Source organism: Populus trichocarpa, chromosome 12, assembly GCF_000002775.5.
Source record: "Populus trichocarpa isolate Nisqually-1 chromosome 12, P.trichocarpa_v4.1, whole genome shotgun sequence".
Taxonomy (NCBI): Eukaryota; Viridiplantae; Streptophyta; class Magnoliopsida; order Malpighiales; family Salicaceae; genus Populus; species Populus trichocarpa.
In genome coordinates this window covers 13,590,584-13,618,212 of record NC_037296.2, presented here as the reverse complement: position 1 = coordinate 13,618,212, position 27,629 = coordinate 13,590,584, and the positions used below count along the sequence as shown (strand labels likewise).

Genomic DNA, 27,629 nt, shown 5'->3' with positions numbered 1-27,629 from the left:
TGAAATTTGACTTGTATCCATTTTTAGATCACAAGAGTAAACTCGAACTCGAGATCCCCAGTGGATATCAAATGTGTTACAAATTCGTTAAGAAGATAATTATTGCTGTTTTGTTTCACCTTGTTTACAAGTTAAATTGTTGTTGTTAAAGTTGTAAGCATAAAAGCTGAAGATTTATTGTTTTTGTGTTTGTAATCATATTTGAGTGTGATTAAAATTATGTTTTAGTTAAAAAAATATTAAATTAATATTTTATTTAGTATGTTTTGATTATTTTAATGGATAAATATTGAAAATAAATTAAGAAAAAATTATTCTAATATATTTTCAAACAAAAAATATAGAGTACCATAATATCAATAATATCTAATTAATTTTTATATTAGAAATGTTGTTGAAAAATAATTATTTTTTTATGCAATAGAGGGGATAGAGTGCATGTAAAAAAATATATTAAAATCGATCAAAATAATAATAAAAAACTTAGAAATTGATCATCAATTTTTTTTATTAGCTTTATGATTCTTGAATAGTGTATATATGGTAGGTCCAATTGTGCTTCAAATCTATATGATTTATGTAAGTATTTCAACATGTCCATCAGTTGCATTAAATCCCTTATATCATTATTTCTTGAAATATATATGGATTTTTCTTCAAAGTAGAATCTCTCGAGAAATATTGAACTCACGCGCCCTGGATAAGTAGAAACAGTTCATGTACAAAGAGGGCCGATGAGTCTCGTGGGGTCCCCAATTGGGTAACCTCTATGATTGGAGCGTGTATACACTCTCTACAAAAGGAAAAGAGGGATAGAACCCATCCATCTATCATTTATTCTGTCCAGTACTTCTCAGACTGGTGGACTAGTCAATGATCTCTGAAGGATACCTTGGCTGAGATTTACGATACTGCCATTGTGTTTTTTGATGCTATTATTGGTGCCTGTCTGTGCTTTCTTCGTGTGAAAGAAGGCCGTGACGGACAAAAGTTGTGTCCTTTTTTTTTCAATTTTCTTCTTCTTTATGAGAATTCAGAGGAGGGGAGGAGGAGAGAGGAAGGGAGAGGACGTCCCTTTTGGCTAGTTTGGTAGCCTTGCTGTATTTTTCTGACAAAAGGGTGTACTAAAGTTACATCCTTTTTTCCTCTAGCGAGAGTACATATGATAGAGAACCTGGAAGATACAATGGCCATTTCAGCCCTTTTTTATTTTTATTTTTTTAATCCCTTCTACGTGCAAAGAGTCAAATTACCATTCTTATTATTCTCTAACATATTTATTTTTAAATAAAATTTATTTGAACTTAAAACTTTCATAGACCCATATTATCTTGTGTTTAATTTTTATCAAATAAATAAAAATTGTGAGATTCAAACTCGAGACCACTTGATCATCAAGATTATAATATCATGTCAAAGAACCATTTCAACTCAATAGCTTAAGTTTTTAGATAAGATACCATGATATGATTTATATTAACAATAGGTTGACGAATGATTGCTAAAAAATTAGTGATTAAGAACTTAATTTCCGCTGGGTTTTATATTGAATTGGTTTTGACATTGGTTTAACAAAATTTAATTGACTCGGTTAGGATGAATGATTTATAAATTCGGTTGATATAGCCAAAACCTGACTAGATTTGATTTGTTTTAATAGGTTTCAGATTTTCCAGTGATTTAATTATTTTTTTTTTAAATTATACTCCGGTTGTATCGGCATGAAATATGAAGATGGGACCCCTGTATTGAAAAAGAATAGTTGAAATTCTTAGGGTTTTGTTGTCGTCAAGTTTCCTCTTTGTTACTTCCATGATCTATCCTCCTCTCCTCCACCACAGCACATGCTATATCCTGTAGGCTGGAGGTACTGACTCCAAAAAGATATTCTTCTTTCTTTTGTTTTATGAAAGTTTCGGGGAAAAAAGTGAGACTACTTTTATTTTTATATCATAGCCATTTGATGCAAGCTTGTTACAAGTGAAAGTGTTTTTTTTTATATATAATGTTGATATATTTTCATGTAAAAAATATTTTTAAAAAATACATTATACCACAATACCAAATACACTATAAAAAAACTAAAAATGCTTAATAATTCACTGTACATATACTTACATTTCATTGTGAATTCACAAAATAAAATTATTATTTTTCTTTTTGAGAGCAAATTCATTGAACTTGGATTTAGAAATAAAAATATTTTTTTTATGGATCTATTAGTTATTAGAGGAGATATATATATATATATATATATATATATATATATATATATATATATATATATATATTCAAAACACAAAGTAAGAAAAATCTATCTCTTAGTAATTAAAACATAATAAATGCACATTAAGACACAAGTAAGATCCCAGATTTAAGTCCTAGATACTCGTCAAGACACAAACCTTAACATCACGTCACTACCTCTCATTTTCTACTGCAACCCGTCACACATAAACTCCACCACTACATCCACTGATAAAATGCCACGTAACCATACAGAACTCTACCTCCCATCAACTCATGTGTTCCACCCGTAGACAATCATTCCCTCTGTCCACTTCTCTTTCCCACCATAAAAATATTTCCATTTCTGCTCTCCATCACACTCTCTGCCTCTCTGCTTGGCTGAAAACGGTGCCGTATTAAAATGGGAAACTTTCAGCTAATCAATTCATTTAATTAATGATTCTCCAGCTCCTGAACTTGGTTTAATTGAGGTAATTAATTAATTTTTTTTATTACAATTTCATTTCCTTCTTTGCTTCGACTTGGTTTCTTGAATTTTTTTTTTGAATGTCATGTCATTAACGAAATGGGGTTTGAATATTCTTAGTTTTAAGTATGTTAATGACAATCATTAGATTAATTAATGGTCAACTTTTTATTATTATACTTTGCAATGTTATTATAAAATGTATTTTAGAAACTATAAACTCTTTTTATCCTTTTTCTTTTAATTTGAAATTGTGAATTTGTTTTACCCCATTTGGTTTCTTGCTTTCTTCTTCTACTTGTTTTTTTTTTTGGTAAATCAATTCATCTTTAATGTTAAAATGATTTTAATTCTATTATATTAAAATATCTTTAATTTTTTAAAATATTTTTTTACTTAAAAATATATTAAAATATATATTTTAATTTTTTTTAACGTTAATATATAAAATAATCTAAAATTACTAAAATATATTAATTTAAAATAATTTTTTATTTTTTTAAAAAAAACATGGTTGAACTGCACTTTCAAACATATCCTTTTCATATGCTTGCTTCACCAAAGATTCAATTAGAATTTCATTTATTTATATATTTATTTGGTGATCAATGAGAAGAGTGTTGTAAACGTATTGAATTGACATTGAATACAAATCCCTACAACCTTCTTAATTGACATTAAAGAGGTGATAAGTTATTATAAATTAAATTTGTAATCAATCAAGATTATATAAATTAACATTAAAGAGGCCAATATGTAAATGGTTACTCGTTGATAATCTTATCAAACAACAAGGAGACTAGTCTCTTGTTATTTTATGCCTAGTTTGTCAACAAGGATACTTCATTCCTACCGTCTCTCATGAATTGATCAAATCTACCAACGATGATGATAATAAGAAAAATCAAATCCATTTTTCATGAATCAAACCTCAAGAATTTAGCACACCGTGTTTTAAATTCAATCAATGTCCTTAACGTAGCAAAGAGTATTTGTGATCGTAATAACTATAAAAAATAAAATTAGAAATAGTTGTTAAATTTAATTCAGTTTGATATATTAACTTAAAAAATATACTATTTAAAACATAGTTTTTAAACCTATGGAATCGGACCAAATTTCAAAAATATGATTCAAAGATTCAAAACCTAACTAAAATAATATTTTAAATTAAATAAAAAAATATTAGAATGATAAAATCTCTTTTCATATAATATCGGGATGGTCCGACGACAATGGAAGAAGATAACTATTTAGAAAGGATACCATTTAATAACTCAAAGACTCGTTAAGTTGAGCTGGTTTTATTATGCATGGGCTTCAAGCCTTATATCTTGTGATCGGCCTTTAATGGTTTGATAATGAATTCCCCTCGAGAAAAAAATTAATTTTACCGTTGGAAATTCTTTTAGAATTTCACTTCTATAACTATATATTAAAATTTTCTAATATTAAGATCCTTTTTTCTTTTTCTAATTTTTATCTCAAACATCTATGTATACAAGTGATGGCATATCATAAAAATACTTGTAACTTAAAAATATCTTTAATGAATATTTCAGAATATCTTTCCTGATTGATTTACCATGAAACTCTTACTTTTGGTCTCCATTGTTTGGTAAGAAAAAAATAAAAAATAAGTATGTATTCTTTCCAAGAATAAAATATTATAATTCAACTATAGTAGATCAATATTTTCTTGCTAAATTTATTAGATCAATATTGTAATTTTAAATAAAGGAAAAAAATTCCAAAAATCAAACACCAATGCTACTTGACACCAAGACTAATTTGAAAATGAAAATAGCTTAATTTAATAAAGAGAATGATCCTTTTTTTACTTTGAGAATATCTATGAATAAATTCACAAGTCGAGTCTGACAAGACTTTTGTAACTCGTTATTAAAATTTTAATTAATTAATAATAATAATAATAGTTTATTGCTTGTTTTGATTTCTTCAATTTAGAATTCAATAGGCATGTCTTGTTCTGCCGATCGATATTCTTTCGGTTTTATTTTGTTTTATTGTCAGCTGTTAGTGTTGCTGTGTTCTATTGATAGCGTAATTGTCAGTTTTTATTCACAAATTCTTCAACTTCTCTTAGATTCCATCTTTAATAAAATATCCATCACATTAATAAAATAAATAAATAAAAACAATACAATTATCCACGTATTAAGCATTACGTCATGATCAGTAGCAACCATACAGAGTTGGGCTCCAGCAGAGTTTAATAGTTTCTGTTTTTAGATATTTTTTAAAAATATATTTGTTTTAAAAGAATATTAAATTGATGATTTTTAATAATTTTTATATTCTAATATAAAAATCACTTTGTATAGAAAAAGAGGGAAAGTGTTATTATATAGAAACGTTGTTTTCGGTGTTGGTTCTAGGAAATATCCGAACCCACTGAATCATCACTACATTTTGAACATATTCCTAAGTTAAACTTATCCTTGGACCTTCGATAAGTACTAAATCTCTTGTGAAAACAAACATAATTCTTAATTTAATTGTTAAATTAAATTAAAATTCTGTAAATCCAATTCTATAGGAGTAACTCGAATATAACCAGTTGAAGTTGTTTTAATATCAAAATTAGATTTGAAAGTTGCTATATCTGAATTTTTATTTTATTTAAATGATATTGTCTAGCTTATTTTTTAAATAATTATTTCTTTTACATTCAGAATTTATCAAATAAATTTTTTATCTATAACTTAATTGTAATTTTAAAACTTATGAAATTCTAGTTTCTTTCTTTCTCGTCAAGATAAATATAACAACTTAACGACCATTTATTTAAATGCAAGTGTTTGTGATTAGTGAATATTGGTGTGAAGTAATCAATGATAATTTCTCAATTCAGAAACCCAATTATAACATGATTTCAGAACATTTAATTACTCACAATTTGCTTTTGATAATTGAAGATCTTATTTAACAATAAACTTGTACAAGACATTGACTTGTTTAGAGAAGTCAGAAAATTATGGTAAAAAACTAATATGTGTCTTACACAGGTTGCTCAACTGAGGCAGCGGATTTCCGATTATTTTTCTACAGGGGGCCGCCTGGCTGGCGATAGGCAGGGAGTTGTCCCTGCTTCAGGATTTTCTTTCATTCTGCAGCAGATATGGAAAGCAGTGAAAGAGAATAAGGATCTGGATCTTCCTGCTCACAAGGTTTATTAAAATCCCTGCCCTTTTCTTATGTGAACATAAATTATTAAATTCTCTTAGGTAAAATGTGGTTTCGCTGTTTGCTTACCAGGTGATGGTTGCCACTGTTCGATGTGAAGAGATTGCAAACAAGATGCTCAAACGGTTGAACTCTGATAAGGTAATATGTTTCGTCCTTCTGTTCTCTGTAGAATTACTTTCAGAATTGGTAAGTTTAGGATCAGGCACTGTAAGCTGATTTCTTACAGGTTTGGATGGCATTGAAAGAAGATGTTAAAGCTGGTCTGGTACCAGGGTTCGGGGAAACACTTTGCTCTATTTTAGAATCCTATCTTTCAGAGTAAGTGTGTACATTGCGATAGATTCTACAATTCTCTGAAATGATGTGTTATCTTACTGTCAACATATTCAATATTTAACAGAAAATCAAAAGCTTTTAAACCAGTTTATCAGGACATTTCAAGAGCTTTTTCTTGCAGCCTAGTTCTGGACTGTACTCCTTATTCAGCTTTATTTGCAACGATCTCTGATATTGCTCATGGACTCTACATTTCTTTTTCAACAGATACGACAAGGAGTCCATCTATTTTGATGATGGTGTAAGAAATGCAAAACGGCAACAGTTAGAGCTAAATTTTTTAGATGTAATACCTCAGTAGACTTCCTCATTCATGTGCAAAACCTAAGCAAACTAAGCAATAATACAAAATAAAAATGGATACAAGAATTTAACAGCAAATATACTTCAGAGTAGTTTGCTACGAAATCAAAACTAACTGGGAAAAAGTTTTCTTTCCAAATTACAACAATTGTTTGCTTCCTTTTTCAACAAAGATTCCATGATTCAATTTAAGTCATATTTTAACAGCTATCTAGTCCTACAAAGTGGGTTTACTGATATAATCTTGGAATTTAGTTTCTCGATATAAGTTCTATTTTGATTTAACTAAAATTGTTACAAAATTACCAATGATTAAGTTAGTCTATCATACATAGGTGGTACGCCATGCTCATGCTACCATGTTCGGCCATCTAAGTTCTAAGGCACTCAAAAATTTTAAGATTGGGCTGAAACAATCGCTGAACGATGGAAAAGGGTTTGCTGAATCTGTTCGTGCTATTAAACGTTCTTGCATGTCCGATTTTGATCGAGGATGTGAAGGTAACATCTTGCTATTGAAGGTTCACACACACACATGTATATGACATAATGGCCGACACAAGCTTAACATGTATTTGCTCATCATCTGTTCTCTCTGCAATTGAATTAAAACTCTCTTGCTTCTCTTGGTATATCTTTTTCGTGTGTAAATAATCTGAGTTCTTATAGCTGTTAGTATAATAATAGGATCTTGTTTCCACTATTCATCTCTACCAGTCCAATCGTGCTTAGGGTCCCGCTAAAGAGTTTAGAGACTACAACTTAGACTACTTCTATTCAGTATATCGTGGAATTTCGCAACTCTCCTTGGCGTGGACTATCTGTATGGCTGCTGAAATAGCTTTGTTCTAGCAATGCATGCGAGGATTTAAAAAACTCCCTGCAACAGTTTTCATTCTTTATGAGAGTTGATTTTTCTTCCACCTGATATCCTCCACCTCCATGCTGAATAGCTTGCATTCTATTCTTGAACAGTATCAAGTTGAATGAATACTTCATTAAAAAAATAAATAAATTGATTGGCTGATATAGAACAGGTACTCTAGTGTCCAAGGACAGGTACCACAACTTAATATCAAGCTGCTGCTATTACAGAACTAATCCTTCTATGATGTTCAAATTGCTTGCATATTCTTGGTAAAGATCTGATGGTATACTTAATAATTTTCTTGGACATCCTGCTCTCTCAGATGCTTCCATAAGACACAGTAATTTGGATGCTTCCGAGGTCCGCAAAATACTTGGTAGTGATATGGAGACACTCGCGTCATCGATATCCACAAGCGAGTTGTCAGAATTGATGGCCAAAATTAAGGCATATAATCTTCAGATACTTTTTTACAATCGATGATTATACCAAATGACTAAATCCTGACACTTTTTTTATTCATATTCAGAAACAACTCACTGATGAGCTCACTGGACCTGAATAATCCCTACTCGAAGCTGCTGAAAACAACACATGGCCTTCATTGAGAAAGCTTGTTAAGTACAAGTCTAAGGATGCTGTCTTCGAATTTTCAACTGCTGTTGCTAGTTTTGAGTTAGACGGATTTAAAATTGACAGAATGGTGCAAACTTTGAGGAAGCATGCAAGAAACGTAGTTGAAAAAAAGCTAGAGAAGCAGCAGCAGCAGATGAAACCCTTCTCCGGATGAAGGATAGGTTGAGCACATAATTGTTGCATACGTTTCTTCTTCCAATTTTTCCTTTCTTCTGGTTAAATCTTTGGGTCATATTTCAGGTTCACATGGGTTTTCAATTATGACAACCATTCAAGGCCAAGAGTTTGGACTGGCAGAGAAAACATTGAAACAATTATGAAAGATGCACACTCTGAGGTATTCTAGCTAAGGTTCTTTTAAGGATTGCCTCCCAGCACATATATACATACCTAACATCTGAAAATAATCTCGAAATTATTTCTTGCACTGTTTGAAAATCCTGTCAATCATGGCAGCCATTCGCCCAGACAAGAAGCAAGCTAATATCGAGAAAGTTCTTTCCTCGCTCATGGGTGAAACTGTCTCTGTTCTATCTTCCAGAGATGGAAGCAATGAGGCTGCTAGAGACCCCCTTGCCTCAAGCAAATGGGAAGAGGTAAGATGTTTCTAACCATGTTGTTATAGCTTACATATGTGCTTATATCTCTATCAACTTTCTAAACTGATTTTCACATGATTTCACACAATATCAAATATGACGTAGATCTCTCCAAATGATACACTGCTGAAACCAGTGCAGTGCAAGTCATTATGGGAGCAGTTTGAAACAGAGACCAAGAATGTAGTGGACCAAGCTATTTCCTCCCAGGTTCCTTATTATATAGCTTCGTAGCATTTTTATGGCGTATCCTCATGCAAAATGTATATTCATATGGATTTTGGTTGCGTTCACACTATTTAAACGAATGTTTTATTTATAAAATCAACTAATTTTGATAATTTGGCAGAATATTTCCTGAATAACATTCTATGCTTCTAACCTTCGTCTCTGAAAATCAACAAAGGATATTTTATGCACTGTTCAAAGTTTCTAATGCCCTGGAATCTATTCAACACTCTTACATGTAATGCTGCTTGGTGTTTCGTCAGGCGGCTAACTTCCGGTGGAGGAACTTCACCTGGGTTCCAGTGGCAGTGGACATTGCGCTGGAAGTAGCTGGAATTGCGGGGGTGGTGTTCTTTGGAGTCAATTTCAATAATTGAAGGCCTGCGCTCTGTCATCACTTGTATTAATTTGCAATGCCCTCACCATACAAATGTGAAACTTATTCTATACTTAAGTTACCATTAAAGATTATATTAGATTTTTTTTTCTTTCCACAATCCTTGTTCAAAATTTGATAACATATTTTAATGGAGAATGAAATATAGTGTATATAGATATGATATGCTGATGAAAGAGAAGTGGCTGATGTTGTTGATTAAAATTCTTTTTTTAATCATAATTGTTTTATTGAAGAAAATATCTTTATTAAATATATATTTTTTAATTTTAGTTTGTTCATTCTTAATTAATTTTTATTGTATTGAGATATTTCATAAACATGTTTATTGGGTATCTCAAATCCCAATAACTCGAGATCCTGGAATGAATCTCTGTTGAATTAAATGTTTTCGGAAGCAAATATGTTCAGTTTGATTATTCCATCGAGTTCTTTCCATCGTCACTCAAGAGGTTTAGTATGATTATTAAGTATTTTTATTTTTGAATAAATTGCCAACAAAAGATTTTCTATATTGGAAAGATATATTAAAAGATAATGATTTAACCAGTCTATTTTACAAAATAAGATTGAAACTACAAAACATATTTTACTATACTATGATATGTTTTGGAAGTTATGGTCTTGGCTGATAGATTGATTGGGCAACAATGGATCTTGCTTCAATTTCTAGATATATATATATATATATATATATATATATATATATATATATATATATATATATATATATATATATATTTATTATGGAATGACATGGTAGTAGGATCTATGCAAAAATAAAATAAAAAATATGGTGTTTTTTTTTCTTTGGTATAGTTTAATATGTTTTAAATGCTCAAAATAATCTAATTTTTAGTAAGAGAAAAATAAGATAAAAATAAGAAATGATTCATCTTGGATATCTTCTTCTTAGGTATGCTGAAATTGAATGTTGACTTGTTTGGCAATTCAAGACCTTAAGAATTTGTGGAGTTCTAAGAGATCATGAAGGGAGATTTATTTGTATTTTTTCTTGTTCTACAATTAATATAGACTCTAATGAAGCTGTGGTCTTGATAATTTAAAAAAGCATTGCTTTTGAGTATTAACTGCAACTATGCTTTTCAAATCAATGAGTTGTGGAGTTTGATTTGATAAGATAATACCAGGATTCTAATCAAGCATCATGTGGTTATGATGTTTGAAGGTGAATTCAATGATATTCAACTACATGAGTATATATGCTTTCTTATTTGTGTTTTTTAACATGTTCATAGAAAGAAAAAAAATCATGTTACGAACGAATTATGTGATCAAGTAAAAAGTTATTAGATAAACTGATTTAGTTTCATGATTATATCTTTTTTACCCATACACCTTTTAAGTATAATTATTCTCGCACGTACTTGAGCGGCGTCCATAGCGATTTTCATTCGTTTGTTTTATTTGGGAGTCGCTACCTAGTATTTGATAGAAGGTTGCTAGAAAACTCAAGTATACTGGTCGTTGTTAAAGCTAGGCACGAGACTGATTATGACTAGAAAATATATTAATACCCCTAATACACCCTATCTGAGGTAAATTGCTTCGTGACTTAATGTGATTTAAAAAATTAACATATTAGCCAAATTCTTAGGCTTTAATAAATCAGTTATTAAATCCCAGAACATATGCATAAACATGTTCTTGCATTTTCACGAGAATTACAACATAATTTTATTTGTCCTCCTTAAGATATTTAACCATATACAAATTAAAATATTTATTTATTTTTATTTTTCTTTTGATTTTATAATTAAGAAATATACATAAAAAAAGTACAATCACACACACATATCCATTCTCATTATGTTTTTCTCACACCCACATTTAATTGTACTAGATCACCAAAATTCAAAATAAAACAAATAATACATTAAATAATTTGAAATTTACAAAATAAATTCAAAACAATCTAGGGGTATTGCAGGGAAGGCCTTTGCAACTGCAGGAACAGTGACACGCGCCGCAGCCACTTCTGGACACTGGAATAGTGGCGGCGTGTCGTCTCCACGTTGTACATATGTTTGCTTATTTACTCTGCTTTGTCTTTCACATCCTATATCTGGTATGGTTTCTGATTTTATGGTTTCATCACAGACAGCATGCTCCATCAATCATTTTCCTGGATGAAATTGACAGTATCGGATCTGCTCGAATGGAATCTGGGAGCGGCAATGGTGACAGTGAGGTGCAGCGAACTATGCTGGAGCTTCTAAATCAGCTGGATGGATTTGAAGCATCAAACAAGATAAAGGTACTGGAGTGCCCTCAGAAGACGATAGAACATTGTATTGAAACAGCTATTCATGTTACTCGGTACCTTTTCTGGCCAACTTTTTAACAGGTTTTGATGGCTACAAATCGGATTGATATTCTGGATCAAGCTCTCCTTCGGCCAGGACGAATTGACAGGAAGATTGAATTTCCAAATCCCAACGAAGATGTAAGTAACATTTTCACTTGTTTGACTATTTCGTTTCCTTGTGCTGTTTCGTAAAGAGTGATGTTCTGAGTAATGAATATGCAGTCACGTTGTGATATCTTGAAAATCCATTCAAGAAGGATTAATTTAATGCGTGGGATTGATTTGAAGAAGATAGCTGGGAAGATGAATGGTGCTTCTGGTGCAGAGCTCAAGGTATTATTCTCACATATAGTTTTTTTTTGAAAAGTAAATTATGGAAAAGTGAATTATTTTCTGATGTTTAGTAGTGTAATGAAAAATAAGTTGGAAAACACTTTCCAGTGTTTGGTTATCTCATGGAAAATGAGTTGGAAAATAACTTATTAATGTTTTATTTTTCTCAAATTTATTAAAATAATAAGGAACAAATCTTACAAATTAAAAAGTTAAATGAGAATGAAATTGAAAAAAATATAATTTCATAAATTATCTCAAATAAAATAAATAATAATCAAAATAATAGAGATCAAATCTAAAAAATAAAAAAATTAAAAGATGAAGAAATTAAAATAATAATAATAATTAACATTTCATAAATGATTTCAAATAAAATAAGTAACAATCAAAAGAATGAGGATCAAATTTGATAGATAAAAAATTTCAATTAAAAAATGATAAGTGTAAAGCAAATAACAATTATACAAATAAGGACCAAAGTTAATATAAAAATTAAATTTTAAGGGATGAAATTGAAAAATAAATATTCAAAATAATATATATATATATATATATATATATATATAGCAATCAAAAGTTTGAGGCCCATATTTGATGTAATCAGCAAATAATATGACATTTCTAAATTTTTCATAACTTCCAGAAAGTGTTTTCCATCTAAAATAAAAGAAAAACACTTTTCTGAAAATCAAGTCAAATTTTTCTTTAACTAGAAATTATTTTTCGTTGACCAACTTTTCTAATAACAACAAACACATGAAAGTTTGAAAAATAATTTCTCAAAAATAATTTTTCAAAAAACAAATATAACCTTTATCAATATCGCTTTTAGTGTTCACAGATCTTAAGTGATTGGAAAATTATAGATCTCCGAGAGCAATTTATTAATATTTGGAAAGAGATGGTGTGAATTTAAGCTTGGAAAGAGATGGTATGTAGATCAATCAAAAGCTGTTTATACTTTATTGTTAAGTCAAATCAAGTTCTCAATAACGCGTGTTTCATTTTATTTTTATTTTTATTTGAAGGTGTTAATTTCTAAATTTTCTTATTATCATTTTTTTTTATTAGATGTTGACATAAGATTCCTATTGATTCTAATTTCAGGAATTAAAATTTCAGAAAACAGTTATTCCTATTTCTTTATTTATATGCACATTCCAATTTTGTTCTAACTGTTCTGTTATGTGAATAGTTGTTTTTCCTTTTTTTAAAAAATCATGTTTAAAATAATTAATTTAAAATTAAAAAATTAAAATCTTTTCCAAAATAATTTTAAAACACAAAAATAATTAATCTCCATTCCGTATACTTATTCTCAGTTAGTGGTGGGGTCAAAACTCAAAAGCAAAAAAGCGAACAACTTCTTCGAGTAGAAGTTGACTCACGAAGACGTAAACTTCAAGAGTTGTTGTTATTCTGGTTGAGTTAGATTGTTAATGAAAATGAAGCAAGGCATGCAGCTGATTGATGGAAATGGCAAGTTCAACGTGGATGGACTCAAAGACTTCATGACAGCCACTGAGTTCGCTCAGTCCGGTCTCTCCTATGCTATTGTTGCCATCATTGGCTCACAGAGTAGCGGTAAGCAAGTGTTCCACTTCTTAACTTCGTGTTGATTTATTAATCATTTTTTAATATATAGTCATTGATTTTAATGAAGTTCGTAGTGATAGCTTTTTACTTAATTAATCTTGAGCAGGGAAAAGCACCCTAATGAATCAGACCTTCCATACCAATTTCGAGGAGATGGATGCATACAAAGGAAGGTTTGATTTTATTTTATTTTTAGTTGAGAATTTGTATATTTTACTGTTCTTGTTGCTTTCTATACATGAAAGAGGAAGATAATGTAGTTATATACGTTTCAGAGGTCAAACAACCAAGGGCATTTGGATTGCAAAGTGTAGTGATATTGACCCTTTTACGATTGCCATGGATTTCGAGGGAACCGACAGCAATCAAAGAGGCGAGGTAACTCTTAGATCTTTCTATTACTGTAGCTTTGCTTTGTTAATTGAGAGGGGTTTTGTGGTTGCATAGTATTCTTTTCAACCTCTGTGACATACAAATCGTTGATTACTGAATGGTTTCAATATTTTCGGTTGCATTACTTTATGGCTTCAATCTGCGAATGTGATGCTTATACAAGTTTGGCACTGCGAATGCGTACTTTTTTCAGGATGACAGAGCGTTTGAGAAACAAAGCACCTTATTTGCCTTGGCAATCGCTGACGTTGTTTTGATAAACATGTGAGTTTTGTATGTTCATCGTTATAATATTTGAATGCCTTTTCTGCCTGGGAAGTTTGATAAGTGTCCACAACTGGGTATGACTCTGTCTAGCTAATTTTTTTTTTTTTTTATAAAAAAAACTCATGATGTAGCCTTCCATAGTCGGTAAGGCAGTCCAGTACTTTTTTCTGTCAAATGATTTTGTGTTGAGTATCATATGCAGGTGGTACAAAGACATTGGTCTGGAAAATGCAGCCAGCAGACCCCTTTTAAGAACAGTTTTCCAGGTACTTGGCATTTGAAAGCAATTTGCATTAACTTAAGTGAGCTGTAACTGAACCAATTCTTTAGATATAAGCCAGTTTGTAATAGGTATATATGGAGAAATATACATCTACAAATTTCTCATCATGAATAGAATATAGATAAGGAGCCTCCGATTCCATATTCACAGCAAACTTACCCCATTTTATCAAAACTGTTTAGCTGCATTCATTTAGCCCAGTGTGTAATATTGAGTATTTCACCCAACATAATTTGATGCTGATATGTGATAATCTATTATTTCTTGTATTCAGGTCATGAAGCGTTTATTCAAGCCCGGCAAAAAAACACTACTGTTTGTTCTACGTGATCACTCAAAGGTATGGACTTGTTGTGCCCATAAGTTTCTTGAGAGAAGATTCCATGCACCTTGCGCTCCATTCTTTGAATGCATCTTCAACGCTGAATCTCTGTCCCTTTTCTGATTGTCTATGTAGACTACCCTTGAATATTTAAAGAATGCTCTCTTAGAAGATATTGAGAAGGTACTTTTGTTCATACTTATTCTCTGTTTATGCATTTCTCTTTTTGGATCAATTATTTGTTTTTTTTATCCAGCATTTTCTGAGGTCATACTTTCTGCAGATTTGGGCTGCAGTTGATGAGCCCGAGACTTTCAGCACTGCTCCTCTCGGAGAGTTTTTTAATGTATGAAAAATCACCTCCATCTCCGTACTGATGCCATTGGCATATATGCATCATTTGTTGCCTTTTTGTTTAACTTCCATGAACTTAATATGCTTCTAATTATTGATATGAAGGTGGAGATCACTGCTTTGCCTTACTATGAATTCCAAGAGAAGAAATTTAAAGAGCAGGTAGCTTTTCCACTTAGAAAGCAGTTTGTCAATCCTCAAAACTTTTGTCCTGAGTTCTTCCAGATTGTGCTGCTGCGTGTTTTCTAGAATTGATGACTGGAATGATTTGTAGCTTTGCATATGCTTACCAAATAATTGGAATTCAAAATCATTGGCTTTTGCATGAAGGGACAGAACAGCAGCATATTCCTGTCTTAGAGTTGAATTACAAGATAAAATTGAGAGTAATGTTACTTTGAAAGCCTGGTGCCTGTGGTTTCTCTCTCTTACTCTCTATTCCCTTCTTCTCTCTAGGCACTAGTCTCAGCTTTGATTTTACCTCCAAATTCTTCTAGACACGCTGGTAACAAATTAATTCCAATTCTGCATAAATTTCAAACCCTGAACCTAATTCTCCAACCCAAGCTTACCAAAAACCCTTTATGAGGCAAATACTCTTTTTTTTTTTGGGATAATAGTCGAGAGTATTATTAAGAAAATGGCTAAAAAGATAATAGCCTAGCTTACAGAAGTTCTAGCTGGAAAGGAAAGAAAAAAAGAAAGCAAGAAAGCAAACACGCTTTTGAGGTTTTGAAACAGGGGAAGGAAAAATATGGGGGCAAAAGGAAAATACAATTGAATTCAGCTCCTCCTTTCTTCAGAACCGTTGGCATCACAGCTGTTATGAACATTCTCGCCAGCGAAGTCCGAAGAATTGGTATCAAGCCTCAGCCATAATGAGAAACTTAGGAGGACAAAGGAAAAACAGCTTTGAAGGTTTGGAGCAGCGCCATTAAAGATGGCATCATTCCGATGAAGCCAAAGATTCCACACAATGCAGGAGAAAAGAAGCTGCCATGAGAGATTTTGTTGTTTGCCTTTCACCAGAGAAAATAACCGTTGGCAAATACTCTTAAATACCCTACATCAATGCATTCAAGTCTCTTAGGAAAGGTTTGGTGGGAGTGACAGGCTGTGTTTCGTTTCCGAGAATTCGTCTTCAATTCATGTGGTTAATTTAGAAGTTGACTCTGGAGTCCATAATTAACCAATAATTAATTTTTATGCACGTTAAACTTGATAATCATGCATCACACACATTGGTGCTTAGCTTTGACTGGAGAGTGTTTAATAGTCATTAGGAGTGTCTGATGTAAGATTGACAAAATGAGCATTACGTCCTGTGATAAGATAATTTTATGGATCTGTGCATGTGGGAGCAATTAGGATAGGACAGCAATATCAAGTGAGAAATCTGCTTCGTAACTCCATTTTGCTGATAGCATTGACACTTACAGGTTGCTCAACTGAGGCAGCGGTTTGTCCATTCCATTTATCCAGGAGGTCTTGTTGGTGACAGGCAGGAAGTTGTAGCTGCTTCAGGATTTCCTCTTCATGCAGAAGAGATTTGGAAAAAAATAAAAGACAACAAGGATTTAGATCTTCCTGATGTCAAGGTTTATTAAAAACCATTTTCCTGTGTAAATATAAACCATCAGGTTTCATATGTAAATATACTTTTCATCTTGTTTATCAGGTCATGGTTGCCACTGTTCGATGTGAAGAGATTGCCGGGGGGAAGCTCAAATGCTTTACATCCGATAAGGTACTTTATTGAATCTATTTTCTAATTCAAATAATTTATAACTGTAATTTTATTAAGCTCAAATTTATTTCTTACAGGAATGGTTGAAAATGAAGGAAGCTGTTCAAGCTGGACCAGAATCAGGGTTTGGAAAAACTGTCAGTTCTATTTTGGAAAACTATCTTTCAGAGTAAGTATACATCATGGTGTCAATTCTATATGATGATGTGTTCACATTATAAGATCTGTGTGATATTTAATGTTAACTTACATTGTGTTTTGTTCGAAGATTCTTCAATATTAATACTTCTTCCGTCAGTTGATCAGTTAACTACATGCTTGTCTGTCTCAAAACGAAGAGTGGAAACTTTGAATTATGATCAATTAATAGTTATACTTTGGTTCGCGAAGTAATTGATTCCTACTTAAATTATCCGTTACTTCTTGTTCAACTTGATTTGGAATCTCTTATTTTGCATTTTTTCCCCAATAGATATGACAGGGAGGTAGTCTATTTTGATCAAGAAGTACGAAATGACAAACGGCGACAGTTGCTGTCAAATGCGTTGATGGTAAGGCCTTAGCATGTATATTTCCTCTTTTTAAGTTCTTAACCTCCCTGGTATTTGATCTTTTCTTTTGCTTTTTTTTTTTTTGCGCCGGTGTTTTTGTATTTATATGTTTCTTATACTGATAAACTCAAATTTGCCAATATATTATGTAGGTGGTACACGATGCCTATAATACCATGCTGATGCATTTGTATTCAAACACAGTTAATAGGTTTAAAACTAGCCTGGAACAGTCACTGAATGAAGGACAAGAATATGTTGCTGCTATTCATCTCTGTTCCCAATCGTGCATGCTCGAGTTTGATCAAGGATGTGAAGGTATTTAGACTCCAAACACTGAAGATTTTTATTTTTTATTTTATTTTTTTCTTTTCTAAAAATCCAATATTAATTTATTTTTTCTTTGCCTTTGTTGTTACGTCTTATATGCATAAACTAAAGGATTCTTTTCGGACTTCATAATATTCTAAAGCAACTCCTCTTTCAATTGTTTTATCATTATATTCTTTTCTTAATTATAATGTTGAGGTACACTCTGGATGCTATTGTTATCAAGTATTTTTACCATCAACACATTTGACTCTGTGTTAAACTGTCAATCTTACATTTGTCTCGAGGGTCTGATTAAATTTCTTAGATACTGCTATTTAGCCTTCTGTTTGATCTCGGCATGCTCCTGTAATGGAAACTAGCTGCACTCAATGGGCAAGTAATATGACTGCAGAGATAGTTTAAACCTGAAGAAAAAACTTCATATCTAACTGATATGCATGAGTTATCAAACTCCCAAAAGAGCCCTGAATTAGTTTTATTCTCTCATGGACGATATAAAATCTTGTATCCGCTCTATCACTAGAATCAATGAAGGTATACAGGTAGTCAACATTCTCAGGATGTGTTCCTCCACCTCCTCTTCTTAGTTGACCACTTGCTTTTTGTACTCATGCAAATCTCAAGTTGTTACATTTTTCACTCTAAAAGTGATGCAGGCGGAAGCTAATAGAACAACAATAGCACTGCAAGCACATAAATTTTAATGAGTGAAAAGAACAGTAGATGTGAATCTTAAATTCATAATTTTATTCTTTAAAAATTGGTTGCTTTCTCAATAAATTTACATGTCCTTTATAAAGACTAGGAAAACCTACATCTACCAGGAAACAACCTAATGTCACCAAATATCTGAAAACATAAAGGAAATTAAAACAAAATCCAAAATAATAATGATAAATCTAGAAAATCCTAGGAAAAAATCAAAATTGTCGCAAATAGTAATTTATGGGCCTAATTCTAAAAGATTTAATAGTTCAATAAGCGATAGAGTAGCTTTTCGTAGGAAAACGGTCTATAGAATCACCTAGAAAAATTTGAACCCGACTCAATAGTCGGATCTTCCGTTATCTCAGTTTTAAGGTGCTAACCTAGTCTGATGTGACTAGACCTCCTCTTGTGTCTAGACTTGTCTTATTGGTCCATGAAAACATTTGTTAAGCTATCTATGTAGTGTCTATGTCAGATCCTCATCTAGTAACGTAAAGTCCTCACTTGAATGTGTTTCTATAAACTTGTCTGCATCAAGAAGATTAATGCTAGTTTAATGGATACTTCATTGAACAAAGTAACTTAGTGGACAAAATAAAACACAGCGACTACAACTTTTTAAGATGTTGCTTTTATAGCTTGTCCTGAGCATCTTTCATCTACTAACTCATTTTCCTAGATTTGGTACGTTACCTTCAATATTGTGCTCTTTCAGATGCTGCCATTCAACAGAGTGAGTGGAATGCTTCAAAATTCCGGGAAAAACTTATATGCAATATGTTGTCAGAAATGCTGGCAAGTTACGAGGTATTTCCTTCACTGATATCACAATCTGTTAGTGTTCTTGGTGGTATGCATGTCACTCTACTCAATCGAATTATCAAATCTTGATATGTCACTCCTGCATAGAAACAAATAACCCATGCGCTTGCCAAAAGAGTAGAATCCATATTGGAAGCTGGTGAAAGAGATACATGGGCATCAATAAGAGATGTTTTTGAGTGCAACACTAAGGAAGCTATATCAGAGTTTTCAGATGCTGCTGTTAGTTTCAATTTGAACAGTTCTGAAATAGACACTAAATTGCAACATTTGAGGGAGCATGCCAGTAATTTAGTGGAGATGAAGCCAAGAGAAGCAGCAGATGCAGGGAGAGTTCTGAGGCGCATGAAGGATAGGTACATTACATAATTGCAGCTGTTTTCTTTTTCCCTTTTGTTTTTTTATTAAAGCTTTGGAGCGTATTCTAGGTTTTCACAGGTCCTCAGACATTACGGAAACTCAATGTCATGGTATAATTGGACTAGGGAAATAAAACTTGATGAAATTGAAAGGAACGCGCTCTCAGAGGTGACATTGCCTAGATTTTGTATAATTAATGGCCGCTGGGATGCTTAAATGGTTAAACTTTGAGTTACCTCTGAATGTCTCCCAATTATTTTGTTATAGTCTTTGAGAATACTATCAATCATGGCGGCTATGCGCTTCGATGAAATGCCTGATCATATTTTTTTACTATGGATAGAACTGTTCCTGATCCATCTTTGCAAAATACGCTCATGGGAGCTAAACTGGACCCCCTTGCCTCAGACACATTGGAAGAGGTAACAGTTGGTGAATGCGTGCTAAGTTATATTTATGCATGCTTATTGGTATGCAAATGTAATGCATTTAGTTTTACACGTCTCTGTGTCAAACTGGTTTCACATAATAATCAAATATGAGCAGGTTTCTCCAGAAGCTACCACTCTCCTTAAACCAGAGGACTGCAAATCATTGTGGATGAATTTCATAGAAAAGATAAAGCCTATGATGACCGGAGCTAGATCCCGCCAGGTATATTTTACTCTGGTATCACATTACATGTTCATTTAGTAATTTGATTGCATTCACAATATCTGTTTGAATGTAGTTTTTACTAAAAACAAAAACTTTAAAATTAATTTATTAGAACATTTTCGGTTTATCATTTGCCATCTTCAATTTATATACCAATTAAAGTTCCTATACTTCTAAACTTAAGCACTGAAACCAAAAAAAAGCTTTAAGCCGATTAAAGATTTTATGACTAGAAATTTATGCATCACTCGAAATGTAATACATGGTGTTTCCTTCAGGATGGTCACAGGAAAACTGGAAGCTATGCAGCTACTGCTGTTGCTGTTGTTGCTGCTGCTGCTGCTGCTGCTGCAATTGTTGCTGCTGCTGCTGCTGCAATTGCTGCAGCAGTTGCTGCTGGTGGGGCTGCTGCGGCAGTAGCTGGGGCCGTGGTGGGGCTGCTGCGGCAGTAGCTGGGGCTGCCGCAGTGTTAAATGCAGGGGTTACGACTTTCATGAGAGTGATGAGGCTGTGACAACAGTAATAATGACAAATCCACACTTGTGGACAGTTTATATTTGTGTGTCCGACTATCCATGCAACATGTTATGGTGAATCTGATGAAAGAAGTTTGTTTGTAATTTGATAAGTCGTACTAGTAATAATATCATCAGTTTCTACAAATGGTAATCAACAATGGTAAAAATATTTTCATTTTCTACAAATGGTAATCTTGCAAATCTCTCATCATAGATATCGAATTTGGTATTGTAGAGTAATAATCAATGGAGGTAGAAGGAGGAAACTTTTAATATGATATTTTCGGTAAATAATTAATCTCCAACTTTCTTTGTATCTTGGTAATAAAATCATAACTCTTGTGAACAGAAAAGTTCCTGATCCATCTTTGCAAGATACGCACATGGTAAGAGGTTATATTCAAGTACGCATATTGGTAATGCAGATTGCTTTTTCCATATTTTGAACTTGTGGATAACTTTTATTCAGACCCAATCCCATAATATGGTAATGTCAGCCCATATGCTAGAACCCACATAAGCCTTATCCAAGGAAAATATATGGGCCCAGACCAAAACATCTCATAACCCGATGGAAAAAAACGCATAGGCCTGTCAAGGCAGCCCAAGCTTCTTTAAAATAAAAAACCAAACAAGAGGTTTATTTATATCCTTGACCCAAGAACAACTGGCGAAACGGATTTTAATATTGTGATTGTGAAGACTAATAAACCAAGTATTTGGCAGAATATACCCAGAAAAAACCACAGAGAAAAGACACTGAATTAAAGCCAGTTGTTGTATAAAACAAGAGACAAATGTAGATGCAATGAATTTGTTCAAGGACGGAGATTCTTCCCAATTTAGACATTTTCTCCAACACTTTTATTCACACACGGTTGCCAATTTAGAAAAGACACTGAATTAAAGCCAGTTGTGGTATAAAACAAGAGACAAATTTAGATGCAATGAATTTGTCTGTCATTACCCAGTTGTCATTACCCTGTAACTTCCTAAATTTAGAAAAGACACTAAATTAGGCCTTTAAACAGTAAATGCAATGAAGAACAACCTCCGTCTATCATTACCCTGTAACTTCCTCCATTGAGAAAGCCAGTTGTTGTGCTTTAAAAATGTAAACCTACTGTGTTGCTTATAGAGACAGGGACCCGCATTTTGGGGGTGATTTTTAGAAAATAACAATAAAAATAATTCATAATAATGAATATGTGTGGAAAATCTCTATAATAATGAACTTGAAGTAGCTTCAGAAATGCGTCTTCATCAAGGGATTTGAAGAACTTAGGTGAAAGTTCTAGCTAAAAAAAAAAGAATAAGGAAAACTCAAGTGAAAAGTGTACAGATATTTGAGGACTGTCCCGTGACGGCTTAATTGGTGAAAGGGATCGATCAAGTCAAGTCAAGATAGAGAGATTAAAAAAATAAAAATCCCATTGGACATTATTAATTTTTGTTTTCTTATGAATTTATAAACCAACTTGATTACAACCTATTTAATTTAATATAACCATATTGCTAACTTAACTACCTATAAAATTTGTATATAAATTGACTTAGAAGGATTCGGTCGCGGAGTCACATTTTTATATTCACACGTGGATGGCTAACAAGTGCCAATTTAGATGCGGAACCCAACGTGACCTCAGCTGGCCCTCAATTATTCGACCTCAGCTGGCCCTCAATTATTCGCTCACGGGTTTAGATTTAGTTTTCCTTTTCTGTTTTAAAAATATTTTTGAAAAAAAATTAAAATTTTTACTTTTTTTATATTTTTAGATTATTTTAATATGTTGATATTAAAAATAATTTTTTTAAAAAAATTATTTTAATATAATTTTAAATAAAAAACATTTTTTAAAAAAAAACAGTATAATATTCTTTTAAAATCTCACAAGAGCCCACGGTATTTAAACAGCATATTCAATGAATGGCAAACTCGGTCTATCGTTACCCTGTAACTTCCTCTGCTGCTGATAAAGCCAGTTGTTGGATTCAAAGTGTTCTGCTTTAAAAAATGTAAACCTACTGTGTTGCTCATAGAGAGAGGGACCCGCATTTAATAACAACATAATGAATATGTGTAGAAAATCTCTATAATAATTCATCATAATGAACTTGAAGTAGCTTCAGAAATGCGTCTTCATCAAGGGATTTGAAGTAAAAGTTCTAGCAAAAAAAAATAATAATAATTAAGGAAAACTGAAGTGAAAATTGTACAGATATTTGAGGACTGAAGTGTAAATCCCGTGACGACTTACTTGGTAACAATAGGGGTGAGCAAAAAAAATTGATTAAACTGAGAAAACCGAAAAAAATAACAGAAAAACCAAATCATGAAAAAAAAACAAATTAAATTAATTAGAATATTTAAAAAAATTTTCGGTTCGGTTTCATAAGTCTGAAATCAAAAAACCAAACCGAATCAAAATTAATAAAAAATAAATCGCAAAAAACCGAGTCAAACCGGAAAAAAAAAACTCATTAGACATTACATAAAAAAACCCAAAAAACAATATAGTTTTTAGTTTTTAATATAAAATAATCTAAAAATTTGCATGGAGCCTTCTAATATTGATGCCTTAGCTTGGGTTAAAATTTCAGAATTTTTGGAGAAATTTAAAAATTTGATGAAAAATCACAATTTGACCTGTTTTACGTTGTTGGACATAATTTTCAATACGACCATCAGATTTAGTTGAAATTTTACGAGGAACCTTAAAATATAGTGAATAAAATCTGGTTAAAATTTTAGGATGAACAAATCTTGGTAGTGTAAACAAAAAAAATAAGGACCGTCAAATATAAACAAAATAATTCATTAAGGGTAAGTTGGTTATTTACCATTAAAAAATAAAACAAATCAGCTCTCCCTTTCTTTTATATGTTAACAACTGGGCAGAAATAGAAAGGAGAAAGAAAAAAAAGAAAAGGCGAGAGAGAAAGAGAGAAAAGTAAGGAAAAAACATAAAAAAACCAAGGAAAAAAATAAAAAAAAAAGTAAGAGAATAACTTTGTAAAATTACAAAGTCCAACTTATAAAACACTAATTTAAGGAAGAAGAAATTGAGAGAGGGAATTTGGCTAACCTTGGGAGAGAAGATAAATTCGAAGAAAGTCACTTAGTTACGCATGAGAAGTTTGCATTTAATGTTTGATCTAGATGTTTTTAAGCTTACTTGATTAAGTTAGGAAGTAATTCATAGAATTTTACTTTAATTTCCCTTAAATCCTTGATTCTTGAACTTAGATTTTTTATGGAAATTTGGAGAAAATTAGAAGGGGAAGCAAAATTATGAAGTTAAAGTGGAATAGCATGAAAACTAGTTGAAATAACAAGTAAATGAAGAAAAATTTGAGGGAGGAAAAGGAAGATGATATTTGGACAAATGAAGGAAAAGTGAAGGAATGAGTTTTGATGTTAATGTTTAGGAAACTATGTTTAATCATGATATTTGAAATATGTAAGAAAGACTAAATGAAGAAATAACATTGAATATAGTTCAATTTAAAAGAGAATTGTAGTTAAAAAGAAAGCATGAAGACAAGATATTTAGATTGTGTTTGAATATAGTTCTTACATATGTTTAGATAATTTAAATAATATGACGTGAAGGCATAAAGAATAGAAGGATTATTTGATGGAGGAATTATGAAAATAAAGCAAGAAAAGAAGTAACTTGATTTAAATATGTGGTTGTATGTAAAACGATGATATTATATTCGAGAATGAATTTTTATCATAACGAATAAAAATAATAATTAAATTACGTGCTTTGTGTTTCGGCACGTAAGAAAAATATTGATGGACTAATGATATAATGACATTTAATTGATTCAGGAGTTGTATCTGGAGTTGGTTATCAGACAGGAGAAGCTGGGCTATCATGAGCAGAAGGTAGGTGATTCATCACTTTCTTTTAAAATTCGAAGTTTCATTATTAGTTATGAGTTGTTTTATGACATATTGATATGGAAAAAGTAGAAGAAGAAACTTGTTTATAATTTAATAGGGATGTTGGGTAATTTGTATGAAATTACTAGTTTGATTGGTTATTAAAAGAAAATAGCCGGATGTTGGGTAATTTGTATGGAATTATCGGTTAGATTGGCCTGAATTTCATCGCACATAACACCATGACATGCCTCATACCTATTAGCATCAAAGAAGGCAATGGGCTCAGAGGTAGGAGAGGACATTATCGGAGAGATAAGTGCAACACAGGAGGCTGCAGATGCTGTGAGAAGTGTAGTTTTCGACAGCAGTGGGTGAAGAACCATCAGATGCTGATGGGCGGCAGAACGAGGGGGAGAAGACTCTAAACTGGGAAGCAGCTGAAGCAAAAAAGAGGAGAGATCATCAAAGAGTTGTAGACTTGCAGAGGGATCTACCAAAAAACCTGTGTTCACAGCAGTAGATGAAAGAGAGCTTGCCATAGAATATGTGCTGGCGGTAGTAACAGACTTGGAAAGATACAATTCTGAAGAAGGAGAACTTGTGCATGCATAATGATCATCAGAAAAACATGCAGATGGTGACATAAGGGCATGGTTATGTGATGGTGGTATGGTGGCAAATAATGGTGAGGAAGTGGGTGGTTGTGTCTGTGGAGCAAGAGGTGCAACAGAGCTACTAGGAGGGGTGAGTGGCGGGGCTGCTGGGTGAAAAATAAGGGAGGTAATCAAGGTGGGCAAATGTGTAGGCTGGGTAGAGATGGATGTGAGTGGAGTTATTTGTTCAGATTTTGCAAGCAGAAACACATTTTCATGAAAACAAACATGACGAGAGACGTATATACATTGAGACGCTAAATCAAGACAACAATAACCAAGATGAGAAGAACTATACCCTAAGAACACATATGGAGATGAACAGAAATCCAACTTATGAGCATGGTATGGACCCAAAAAAGGAAAACAGAGACACCCAGAAGTACGTAGAAAATCATAATCAGGTGTACGATTAAACAAACATTCAAAAGGAGAATGATTTTGGAAGATAAGAGTGGGCTTGCGATTTGATGAGATATACTGATGATTCAAATGAATAATTTTAAAATTATAACGGGGCATTGCCTTGTCCTAAAAGGGTAAGACATGTTTCAACAATATGACAATGGCGACGCTCGACGTTGCCATTTTGCTCATGTGTATGAGGACAAATTAACAGGTGATGAATACCAATAGTTTGAAAGAAACTGTTTAACTTGTGATATTCACTATTCCAATAAGTTTGAACAGATTTAATTTTACAGGAAAACTAACGCTCAACAAACAGTTGGAAACGTTGACATATAGAAAACACATTTGATTTGGCAACAAGAGAATAATACCATATATATTTTGTATGCGCATCAATAAAGATAACAAAGTAATGAAAAATATCAAAGGAAAACATAGGAGCAGAGCCCAAACATCACTGAATATTAAATCAAGTGGAGCTAAAGTTTTATGACTCATAGGTCGCAAAGACAAGCGGACAAGCTTGACATTAAACAAGAAAGCACCTAGAAGTACACATTATTTTATTTTCAAAAACTAACAAATTGAAAATACCGGAAGTAGGATGACCCAATTGACGATGCCACAGATCAGTAGTCGCAGAGACGTAAGGAGACCAATACGCTTAAGGAATAGTAGTGGCAGAAGACTCAGAAAGAACATAGAGACCATCAATACTCTGACTGGAAAGGAGCACTGCTTTGGTGCTGAGATCATTTACATAAAACATAGAGCGAGTGAAATTCAAAATAAACATTATTATCACAACAAAAATTTTGAACAGATAGCAATGGTTTGGTAATATAAGGAACATGAAGAACGTTAGATAACGTAAATATGCGTTTAGGGGACCGTAACATGGTATGCCCAATATGAGATATGAAAAAACTTTTACCGTCACCAACATGCAAGTACTCATTACCAAGATAGGGAGCAGAATTGATCAGAGTTGCAAGATCAGGAGTAATGTGTTAGTTCGCACAGTATCTGAGAACCAACTACCTGCAGAAACGAAACCAACAATAAGATGAGCAGAAGAGTAGTGGCTGCTGCTACGAAATTGAGCACATTAGTGGGTATGATAACTATGCTTTGGATATGATTGGACCTACAAATTCCCACAGAAGGGTTAAATTGTGGAGTAACGTTTCTGTCTCACTTTCATTCACTGGCGGTTGGGTTGGGTAAACATACATCTGACAAATATAAAAATGAAGAACAAGTACCAATTATTGAGTATCTATAATTAATTCATTCAAGTTAAAAATAAACCAGCTTAAATGCTTGAATATAATTTCTAAAACAAATTAATTTATATTAAAAAATATAATTTTTTAAAATATTTTTTAAACACAAAAATAAATAAATACCTACTCCGGTTAAACTTTCGATGGATCCACGGTGAAAATCTGAACAATTTCTTGATAGGGCAGGATCGAAATTGAAGTCCTTCTGTAGAAACAAAAAATAAAATTTAATTGTAGGATTAAAATTGGAGTCAGTGGTTTTGGACAGGCAGGCCAATCCACTCGAACGCAAAGGAGTAGAGAGAGACTACTCGTTCGGATTCCTCGCAAGATGCCTCGAATCGACAGGTGACTTTGCTTGAATTTTCAAAGTGGGCGTTCTCTCCTCAGTCAAACCCAATCCAAGTTATGTGCCACTTGTCTAGTAATACTGTACACAGCAGAATTCTAAGACCTTATAGTCCTAGCTGTCAAGTCTACCTTAATAGTGTCCCTGTTTTTCCACATGGTGGTGT

The 27,629-nt window shown here is 32.4% G+C and overlaps 2 protein-coding genes and 1 pseudogene across 3 annotated transcripts; all 3 read left to right on the top strand.

Annotated features, from left to right (window-relative positions):
* The first annotated feature begins 5,730 nt into the window (after positions 1-5,730).
* On the top strand, positions 5,731-9,009 carry LOC112323548 (protein ROOT HAIR DEFECTIVE 3 homolog 2-like; annotated as a pseudogene).
* Positions 9,010-10,180: 1,171 nt separating this feature from the next.
* Positions 10,181-13,072, top strand: LOC18103877 (26S proteasome regulatory subunit 8 homolog B). Its single transcript, XM_052445832.1, has 6 exons — positions 10,181-10,209; positions 11,415-11,571; positions 11,662-11,760; positions 11,845-11,955; positions 12,825-12,889; positions 13,066-13,072. The coding sequence occupies exons 1-6, from the start codon at positions 10,181-10,183 to the stop codon at positions 13,070-13,072; spliced, it is 468 nt and encodes a 155-aa protein (XP_052301792.1).
* LOC18103876 (protein ROOT HAIR DEFECTIVE 3 homolog 2) lies at positions 11,327-21,014 on the top strand. Of its 2 annotated transcripts, XR_008056949.1 has the most exons (23): positions 11,327-11,571; positions 11,662-11,760; positions 11,845-11,955; positions 13,281-13,542; positions 13,661-13,727; positions 13,830-13,932; positions 14,141-14,211; positions 14,417-14,480; positions 14,772-14,837; positions 14,955-15,002; positions 15,103-15,165; positions 15,279-15,335; positions 16,613-16,771; positions 16,852-16,920; positions 16,998-17,089; positions 17,393-17,471; positions 17,624-17,789; positions 19,228-19,319; positions 19,422-19,690; positions 19,763-19,862; positions 19,962-20,116; positions 20,241-20,348; positions 20,630-20,671. XR_008056949.1 is itself a non-coding variant. In XM_052445913.1 (22 exons), exons 4-22 carry the CDS (start codon positions 13,398-13,400, stop codon positions 20,801-20,803), a joined length of 1,971 nt encoding a protein of 656 aa, XP_052301873.1. In that variant the 5' UTR covers positions 11,328-11,571; positions 11,662-11,760; positions 11,845-11,955; positions 13,281-13,397; the 3' UTR covers positions 20,804-21,014. The 2 variants fall into 2 exon arrangements, 1 of the variants encoding a protein (XP_052301873.1); XM_052445913.1 differs by lacking the exon at positions 19,763-19,862 and having other exon boundaries at positions 11,328-11,571; positions 20,038-20,116; positions 20,630-21,014.
* The last annotated feature ends 6,615 nt before the right edge of the window (positions 21,015-27,629 follow it).